The sequence below is a fragment of the Nestor notabilis genome, unplaced genomic scaffold (genome assembly GCF_000696875.1).
Source record: "Nestor notabilis isolate BGI_N333 unplaced genomic scaffold, ASM69687v1 scaffold12079, whole genome shotgun sequence".
In the NCBI taxonomy this organism is placed as follows: Eukaryota; Metazoa; Chordata; class Aves; order Psittaciformes; family Psittacidae; genus Nestor; species Nestor notabilis.
In genome coordinates, this window is record NW_009943308.1 from 17,956 (window position 1) to 28,078 (window position 10,123).

Consider the following 10,123-nt stretch of genomic DNA (forward strand, 5'->3'; position numbering starts at 1 on the left):
GCTTTGAACCCTGCCAGGGAGGGGGCAGCCACAGCTTCTCTGGGCACCCTGTGCCAGCACCTCAGCACCCTCACAGGGAAGAGCTGCTTCCTTATACTTAATCTCAATCTCCCCTCTGTCAGTTAAAGCCATTCCCCCTTGTCCTGTCCCTACAGGCCCTTGTCAAAAGCCCCTCTCCAGATTTCTTGTAGCCCCTTTAGGCACTGGAGCTGCTTTAAGGTCTCCCCTTCAGGCGCCTTCTATCCTCTAGGCTGCACCAGCCCAGCTCTCTCAGCCTGGCTCCAGAGCATCTCTGTGGCCTTTTCTGGACTCAATTGAGCAGCTCCACATGCCTCTTTGTGTTGGGGCCCCAGAGTAGTCAATTTCCAGTTTCAAAGTATCAGTGTTAGTACTGCCTTTGGGTTGCAAACACAGCTGTCTACAAACTTAACTGTTGTGCTAACGAAAGAGAAATAGCCAATTTTTGTTCCTTTTCACTGCAGCAGTAGCTGGGCAGCTGTATGGTAGCTGGGTCTGCATCCTCTGTCTTCTAATCTTCGTCTTCTAGTTACTGTTTTGGGGCTCTTCAAGAACATGTACTGAGTTGTGCTCTATATTACAAAGCCAGCACATAAATGTTGTTTCATATGGAAATTAATAGTTGTTTTTCAAACTTTGTTTTAATTGTAAAGATCAAAACCTGTGGTAAGGTGAGTCTTTTGAGCTGAGGAGCTGCCATGCTTGGGAAGGGTGAGCATTCCCTTTAATACATGCTGCTTTGGCTGATAAGCAGCTCTCACGATGTAGAGCTGGTTGATGGTGCCATGTTTTACACCTCTGCAGAAACTCTTATTGTCTGCTGGTGTGTTTTATCCTTCCTGGGGTAGGGGGTGAGAGTCCCAACTATATGCTCCTCAGAGAGGATGCTGCAGCATGCTTAGCCCCAGCTGGAGCAGCAATGCTTGCTGTGGGCACGTGCAGTACCGTAGGTGCTTCTGTGCCATGGAAATGTCAATCCTGGCTCAGAGCTGCCCTTCAGTGCTTGCTCTGGGAAGGAGACTGTCACACTGGGTGTATCTGGTATTTCTGTTTCTGCCCAGGAGCTGGACCGGATACAGCTGAGGAAGAATAGTGTAAGGTACAGGCTGGTGCAGACTGAGGGCAGGTAGGAGAATGAGCACTGAGCATGGTGAGTGTTAAACACCTCTCAGGGCTGGTGCCTGCTCCTCTGCCCACCCCCAGCATAGGAGCACAGGCTGAAGTGGTGCAGGAGGGACCAGGCAACACCTGTAGCCTGCAGGCATGGAGGTGTTTCACGTGCTGCAGTTCTAATTGAACTGAGACAATCCAAACTGTATATAAAGTATTCTTTAATCTTTGTTTCTTGCTTTATTCCATACTGATAATTCCTCCCTACAAACATGGTGTTTGGTGTCAGTTAATCAAATTCTGACCTGTATTTCAGGTGTATTTTTAGTTGCTCCTTTGCCTAAGAACAGTCTGTGGTAGTGGCTTGTCTGCTTGCCTGTGGCCATGTGGCCAGGCTGGTGATCAGTCAGTTGTGACTTTCTGTATTGGGCAAATCTTGTTTACAGTGTGGCTGTTGCTGAATAGAGAAAATGTAAGGTGTTAATGTTAGTGGGTGAATTAAAATACCAGCTGAGGATTCACTAGTCAGCCCTATGGCTTTCAGTGGCTCTGAGAAGAACCATGTGGCTCTGTCCCCTTGTGAGCTGGGTCTATCAGCCCTAACATGTTGTTAATGTTAGGTCAGACTTATCTCTTGTCTTCTCATCAAGATACTGAGATCTGACAGCTTGCTACTGTAAGGTATTAATGCCTTCACATCATCAGTGCTCTGTGTGTGTGATCATCAAAGTGCTACAGAGGGAGTCCATTTAGTCCCTCTCTGATCACAGTTGTGGCGTGTGTGCCAGCTACCACATCATACTCAGAGCACTGATTCAGAGTGGCATATTTAAGCACACAAAAAAGGTATTTTTATCTCGGAGAATGTTCTTTATGTTCTGGTCACAATTTGTAGGTTGAAAAAGCCCACTGAATGCCACTCTTCCCAAGATTTATTAGTATATGCTCATTCCTGAGCAGCAGCAGTCCCCTACCTACAGGGATAATTAACTCGGCATAGTATGGCAGCACCTTTGTTCCTTGTGTTCCCTGCTTGCTGGGCCTCCCCGCAGTGACTGCTTGCCTCTGTGAAGAACAGAAATCTGCAGTAGGAATGGACCCAGCCCTGTGGTGGGGCAGTGAGAAAAGGCAGTGGGGAGAGCACCAACACACTGGCTGTGTAGATAAGTGAGAACCCCTTGTCCTCTCCCTCCCCATCATTCTGTTGTTATTGTCAGAATGGAAGCAGTGCATTAAGCTGTTTCTGGTTCAGTGAAGGGCCATTTGCTATCCAAAGGCAGACTGTATTTGAATTTTCTTTCAAATGCCTCGTTAACTCTCTTCTGATTTACTGTGTGCACGATTATCCTGACATTCCTTTACAACATGCATCTTTCTTTTCTGTGGAGAGGCAAAAACAGTGACCCAGAGCAGTAGATAAATAACCGTGTGACTGAGCAGGCTGAGGTGCCCAGCACAGATGACATGTGTGTTATGTGGCTGTGTGATGCTGCTGCAATGTTGTTAGATAAACCATGGGCAGTGGGTTTTGTACGGGTTTTCACCTTCTCCCTTGTGCCTCATAGGCTGCTCTGTCTGTGGTCTTCCCAGAATTTATCATTGCACCATTTCCCTGGAAAAAACCAGGGCTTTGCTGCCACTCCAGAATGGCTGAATCCTTTTCAGCATGACCCCAGTATGCACTCTGCTTTCTTGGGGAAATGTTGGTGTTCAGACGGCCTCAGTCATGCTCAGACCCCAAGAAGTCTCTGTGTGTACTCTGTAGTTGCTGAAATTCAAATGAGATCCTAAAACAATAAACCTGCAGGCATGAGGCAGTCACTGCTGTTGTAGGAGCCCACAGGACCAGATTACAAATGCACCAATGCAACGGGACCCAAGTGTTCCTTAGCTACACCATGGCTAAGGTGTGAGTGGTTGAGAATAGCATCAGGCACACAGACACAATCATCGCTGTGTTCGAGAGCCCCCCCCCCCCCAAAGCCTCTAGCCATGTGGGGGTTTGGTTTGGTTCTGTGGTTGTTGGGGTCCTTTTTTTCCTAGAGTAGGCCCCTGTGACACGTAGTAAATAACCATTGTCCCTCAGTATAATTAAACTCTGCAGGAGACTTATTTTAAGAAGCTTAAGCGCTAAGTTTAACCACCTTAAAGACTTAAGGCTATATCCATCCTAGACTAGTTCTGTAGCCTCAGAACACTTTCCGCTCTGAAGTATGTCTCTGAACATTGATGCTCAAGGTTTCATGCCAAGGCTTTCCAAACTGGCAGTACAAGAGCATCCACCAACAGTGTACCACTGAGCCTTGTTTGCTGGCTGAGGAAAGTCACCAGAAAGAAATTCCAGAGCATCAAATTCATGTTCTTTATGGCAGTACGTGTGCTGTGTCCAAGTGATTCTGAGTAAATACTATTGAGAGCAAGGTCAGTTGAAGAAACTGCCAGACTAACACCAACTCCTGTTCACGTTGCTCATGGGGAACAGCCAGTTATCAACACTTGCTTGGCTCAGCAGCAGACAGACTGCAGTGGTTTCTTGGAGGGAGCTGACGGTTTGACTTGCTCTCCCCACAGCTCATCAGCGATGGCAGCGTGGTGTATGCAGAAGCTCTCTGGGACCATGTCACGATGGATGACCAAGAGCTGGGATTCAAGGCCGGGGATGTCATTGAAGTAATGGATGCTACCAACAAGGAGTGGTGGTGGGGGAGGATTCTGGACAGCGAAGGCTGGTTTCCAGCCAGCTTTGTACGGGTAAGAGCTTCGTGTTTCTTTGTGCCTTTGCATTAGCACCAAGTGTTTGTTCTTTTTCTCCAGGTTTAGTGTTTCTATAGTGACTCCTCAGCACTTTCACTGCTAGAGATAGTTGGTTTGACATCTCTTGTTACTATTCCTCTACACATGGCTGTACTACACTGGGCCCTCCCTCTAGAGCTGCTGCCAGTGCGGACACGTCCCGCTTACCATGAGTAAATCAGGGCAAGGGCGGCTCATTTCCAGCCTCTGGAGCTGCCCTGCATGGTGCTTTGCATCCTGGGCTCCTGCTTACCCATATGTGTATTGGCTAGTTTATGCCCAAGCACATGGCATTCCCTACAGGAGCAGGCATCAAGTACTCTCCAAGAGGAATTCCAGGTGCAGCTGGCAGAGATCTTCACTCTAGTGTCCACTTCAGAGAGTATGGATGAGCATGGCACCAAATTTAGCTTTCTAAATCTGGTGCTGGGTCCAGTGCAATGCCCCAAAGTATGCAACCACCTGACTCACACATAAACCTTCTCTTAGCCCTGATGTTTTACAAACAGGCTGCTGGGCTGTGTTCCAGGCATTTAAAAATGGAGGAGAAACCCACAGAAAATGTCTTGGAGGTCAGGTGGGACAACTGATGAGGGAAGATAGGATATGGCCTGTGGGCCAAGGCTTTCCCTTAGAGCCAGCTACAAAGACCATATAGAAACAGCTACATAAAACAGCCCAGACAGTCCCAGCTGTATACTGCAGAGGCTGGATTAATTCCCACAGAGCATTCTGAAAGACATCTGAATTCTCTGTGCAAGTGGGGGGTGAAGCTGCTGTGCACTCCTTTGCTGCTACGAGGAGAAAGGATTTTTTTTTTCCTTCCTTTGGGCTGTGGTTGTGTGGATGCCTGACTCTGCCTTCACCACTTCAGAGCATGCTCCTCAAGGCAATTAGGTCTAAAGGTAGAGACTGTCAGCCCTTTAGCTCTTTATCTGGGTCACTTCAGATCACAAGTGACCCCAAACCAGGTGAAGGATGGAAGGAGGCGATATGAGGTGAGGCGGTGTCCGTAGCAGAAGTCCTTGGAGAAGTGGGGCAGATAGTGCTATAGAAGTTTGGAAATGCTTTGTTACAGACTACAGGAGACAGGCTCAGCTGGGTAACTATTGCAAACAGTGGATGTTTTTACAAGTAAGGTTACCAGGACCAAATTCTCAGCACTGGTGGGGACAGAACTGCTTTTATTCACGGTCACATTACAGATAAGTCAAGTTGTCCTGGCAAAAATCTGTGATACCATTCCAGGGGAAAGCAGACTAGCACAAGCCATTAGGGATACACAGGAACACAAGATCTGAGTGAAAATGTACTGCTATTATTCCTGGGCCTCCAGCTTCCTGCTGGGAAGCCTGGTGTGTTCAGGGACTCGGCTACATCTGTGGGTCTCTCAGTTGCTCCACACAAGTTTCAGGCCAAGGTCTAACTTTAAGACTGGCCAATGTTGTTCTGCTCACAGTGAAGGAAAACCAGGATTGCCCATCTTAAGGGCTTCACCTGCCATAAACAGTGAGTAAATGTCACCTGTGCCTGTACTGACAGGGGATGGGTATGCATTTTTTTATATGTAGATACACCTGTAAGTGGTAAGTATTCCTGCTAGGAGAAATTACATTAGAAATTTAAGGCAGTTCTGTGTCATTGCACTAAAAATGCCTGTGGTTGTGCACGTTCCTACTTCAGTGTGTTCATTTCTCTGTGCTGGGATTGATCATCTGAGTTGTGTACAAAATATTCCCATGGGCACTCTGAGAGTTTACAATACTGCGGCATAAAAGAAAGCTCCTAAGTGAAATGCACCACTAATTGCCTGCTGTTAACTAAGGTACTTTGCTACTGTTGACAGCAGACTGTAGGACAGTGTGTCTCTCAAACGCTGGTGTTTTCCTCTGCTCATGCTATGCTGCCATCTGATGGGCACTGAACCACGAGTTTCACCCACAGCCCTGGAATGTGATGCCATTCTTACCACGTTAATGCCCACTGGCATCTTTATCTGCTTTTTATTAACAATAAATTCCCTTCACATAATCTCGGGGAAGTAAATACTGAGAGGCCATCTGGTATTTCTAGTATGAGAACAACAGTAAAGCTACGTTAAAAAGCAGCTATTTGCTGGTTTCCCCGCTCCCTCCCTAAGCACCCCCTCACCAGTACCTAAGCAGATTTCACTTGGGAAACCATTCTTGTCCTGACTTTTTGATATATTCTTCCTGGAGGACTTATTATTCCTGTTCTTCTGTCCAGAAGAGATGCCTGCTTAAAACCACCCATCTCACACTAGTGTGGGCAGCTGACATGTGGCTTGAAAGTACCCTCCCAAAACCGACTATCTGGCCTTAGCTTCCCAAGGGTAAAATATGTTTACAGGTAAGAGACAGGTAGCAACCCTCTTCACTCCTTATCCTAGCGCAGTCTTTGCTAGTCAGCTGTCCCTAACTACTTCTTCTTGGAAGAGCTGTGTTTAGCAATACAAACAGTGAACATGTTGTGTGTCTGCACAGCTACGAGTAAACCAGGATGAGCCCATGGAAGATTATCCCCTGAAGGTAGAGGGTGGCAAAGAGGACGACTCCAGCAGTGGCGCCCGCCGCTTTGGGATGGGGCAGACCACCAAAGACCAAATGAGGACCAATGTCATCAATGAGATCATAAGCACAGAGAGAGACTACATCAAGCATCTGAAGGACATTTGTGAGGTAATGGAGTAAAGGGGGAAGTCAATGTAAGAACTCATTTTAAGGATAACAGAGTATGTCCCATTCTTGTCCAGAGTGACTCGAAGGAGGTCACTCTTCTGAGGCTGTATTTCCGTCAGAGCCTGCTCTGGTAAATGGTGTTGCACGTTCAGAAAACAGAAGACAATTCATTACTGCAGTAGCACAAATGCCTCTGTATTTGGAGCACCCACTTGGGCTCTGATTAAGTGGAATTAATTGAATTTCCTAAGCCAGAGTAAATGTCTAGCGTTGCTGTCCTCCTTAATATATGTTCTGAGGTAATATAATCAGCGATTCCAGCCTTCAGGCAAGTCATGCTCAGATCAAAACAAATGGGGATGTTCAGCCCATTAGGTCTTTCACTTGCAAATATGCTGAATGTTACAACACCTCTTCTGAAAGAGATTATGTTGTCATGTGCTTGGGGTGAATGAAGGTAACTGATAAGAGTTTTGCAGGAACATACTTCTTCACTGGAGTGACACAAAACTGTAGTGCCTTCCTGAAGAGCCAGCTGGGGTGAAGCAGCACACACTTACTGAGCAAGCCCTTCTTCCTGCAGTGTCCCCCGGTGTCCTTTGTGCACTCCTCCTCCCATGAGTCAGCAGCCAGGCATTTTCTAAACACAAGCATCCCAACCAGATCCACAATTGGATTTAATTGGCCTAAATCTATCAGTGGAGCAGTGCTGGGGTCAGAACAGCCCACAGGCTGCGGACAGATAAAGGTGGATTTAACAGGAGAGAAAGCAGCTCTGGGACTCGACTTTGAGTGTAGATTACAGTATTGTTTAAGGCAGTGATGTAACTGTGGCTTGGTTTCTATTTCTACCATAATTTGGGTGATACTAGAGGAAATCATAGCTAAAACATGGCTACACCTATGCAGGAAGTGGGTACAGGAATCTGGTGTACTCCGTGGGGGTTTCTGATGATAACCACAGAGCAAATGCTCAGGAAGCTTTCCAATTCTGTTTCCTCCTAGGGTTACATTAAGCAGTGCCGCAAAAGAGCCGACATGTTTACAGAAGAACAGCTGAAGACAATCTTTGGGAATATCGAGGACATCTACAGGTGCCAGAAGAAGTTTGTTAAAGCACTAGAGAAGAAATTCAACAAAGACCACCCACACTTGAGTGAGGTTGGCTCGTGCTTCTTGGAATATGTAAGTAATTCTGACTTCGTGGGAAAAGGGGAAGCTGAGCATGGGTTAAGCCAAAGTATTTAGAAGTTGATCTGAGAGAACTGAAGCTCTGTTTAATTTATTTAGGAGGTTTTTTTTTTAAACGCCACCACTGCCCACATCCAGTGAAACATCCTCTAGCCCTTGTGGCTGTGGAAAGAACGTTTTCCAAGCACCTCGGCTTCTGAGCACTGTACTCCCTGCCAGAACATGCTGCTTTCGGCAAAAATGTAGAAAGATTCCAAAATCTTGAGCTGGACCTCGGTTTACAGCTATGGCATTTTCAGGTCATTAAAAACATTGAACTGAGCCAGGCCAGAATACATGGAATTGTCTCGGTCTCTCAGATAAGCTGTATGTGCTGTAACTTGGAATGTTCCCTGCCCATTCCCAACTTTAGGTGTCTGGGTTTCAGAGCCTGGGGAGGATACGAGGTATTGAACAGCCCCATGTGATACAGGATCTGCCACCATCTTAATGAGCCTGGATGGTAAATCCTTTCATATCTCTCTTGCAGCAAACAGAGTTTCAGATATACTCTGAATACTGCAACAACCACCCCAATGCCTGCATGGAGCTGTCCCGCCTCACCAAAGTCAACAAGTACGTCTACTTCTTCGAAGCCTGCCGCCTGCTGCAGAAGATGATCGACATCTCCCTGGATGGGTTCCTGCTGACTCCCGTGCAGAAGATCTGCAAATACCCACTGCAACTGGCGGAGCTGCTCAAATACACCAACCCCCAGCACAGGTAGGTCAAGCAGCATGTTTCTTGTTGGCTTCTTTTAGGTATTGGAAGACTCTTAGAAGGTCTCCCTGGACCTTCTCTTCTCCAGGTTTAACCACCTCAGCTCTCTCAGCCTGTCTCCAGAGCAGAGGTGCTCCAGCATCTCTTAGCAGAAAGCTCCTTAATGCACTACACAGATGTGTTTGCATTACATTGTGTGTAATGCATTTTCACAGATGTTGTGAAAACTGTGTTACAGTCACATTGTGCAACACTGCTCTGTCCTGTGGCTCTGAACGGAGTTGAAATAGCTGGTGGCGGCAGATGGTGTGTGGGGAGGGTAGATCAGCTTCTGTCCCGCCATCCCAGATAAACCACCCGCTCCTACTTGAAGTAAAGCCAGTTTTTGCTGACCTGCCTTACCTCTGCATGACAGGATCGGTCCCTATATGGGACAGGGGCATTACGAATTTATTGTATTATGCTGTGGAAAAACCACAAGGCTTGGAAAGCCCGGGAGATTCTTCCAGGAACTCTTATTTACACCTCTGTGGTGTTCTTCCACAAACTGTGCCTCAAAACCAGCCTGTGTCTGCCCACAGGAACATGTACCTCCAGCTTCCAGTGTAGAATAGCTAGGATAGAACTGCAAGTGGGACTTAGGTTTTCTGCTCTTCAGCCTTAGGCCTTGCTATCCTGCCCTCCTTTGGCGTGTAGGCACAATAAACACGTGTCATTTTGTCATGTCTAACACCTCTGCTCTACTCTAGGGATTTTAAAGATGTTGAAGCTGCCTTAAATGCCATGAAGAACGTTGCTCGGCTCATCAACGAGAGAAAGCGGCGGCTGGAGAACATTGACAAGATTGCTCAGTGGCAGAGTTCCATAGAGGACTGGGAGGTAGGAGATTTACTTTCCCCATGAATTCAGCGTTCACTGTGTGGTTTGGTTTTTTGTTCATTTAAGCCGATGTGATATCCTGGTACAACTGAACATGTCCAGCACATCGCCCAGCCGGACCAGCTGCCTCTGCATGTTCCCTGGGATTTTGGTTCCCCCATTTCCCTTGCAGAATAAAATTAGTATGTAGGTTAGTGAGATCCTATTATTTTCCTCTTTCCCCCCATTTTATCCTGAGTGATTTCAAACTCTCAAGACAAGCAGACTTGCCCCTTAATGCTTAGTAAGTCACCCTATTTTTGCAGAGAGAAGCTCTGACAGAGCGACAAAGGAAGCCACGGTTCCCTGGAGACTCATTTAAAAAAAAACCTGCTAAATTGAAAGAAACAAAACTGCTAATTTCCTACATCCTAGACTCCATAAAACCAGACTGTCTCCCTCCCCAAGGATGGCAGGTTAAATCCTCAGCTCTTTGCTTATGTGCCTCCTTTAACAGCAGGGATGGATCAGCTGCCCTGAGCAGAATCCTTGGAAAAGGAGATTTGTTTTCATTTAACACACTACTGTTCTTTCCGAATTCAGTTCCTGTTCCTGGGTGCAGTGTCTCCTGATGTGACAAGGACTGTCCTCCAGCAGAGGCTCCTTCTCATTCCCAGAAGTGTTTTCTCAGCAGG

At 46.9% G+C, this 10,123-nt stretch overlaps 1 protein-coding gene across 1 annotated transcript in view; it reads left to right on the plus strand.

The window, feature by feature from the left end:
* The window catches only part of ARHGEF4 (Rho guanine nucleotide exchange factor (GEF) 4), a 13,935-nt gene that overhangs the window by 912 nt on the left and 2,900 nt on the right, over nucleotides 1–10,123 (plus strand). Inside the window, exons 2-6 of the mRNA XM_010021864.1 lie at nucleotides 3,700–3,879; nucleotides 6,426–6,620; nucleotides 7,626–7,805; nucleotides 8,341–8,573; nucleotides 9,320–9,449. Coding sequence (XP_010020166.1) covers nucleotides 3,700–3,879; nucleotides 6,426–6,620; nucleotides 7,626–7,805; nucleotides 8,341–8,573; nucleotides 9,320–9,449 — 918 coding nt within the window. The remainder of the gene's footprint in view (nucleotides 1–3,699; nucleotides 3,880–6,425; nucleotides 6,621–7,625; nucleotides 7,806–8,340; nucleotides 8,574–9,319; nucleotides 9,450–10,123) is intronic.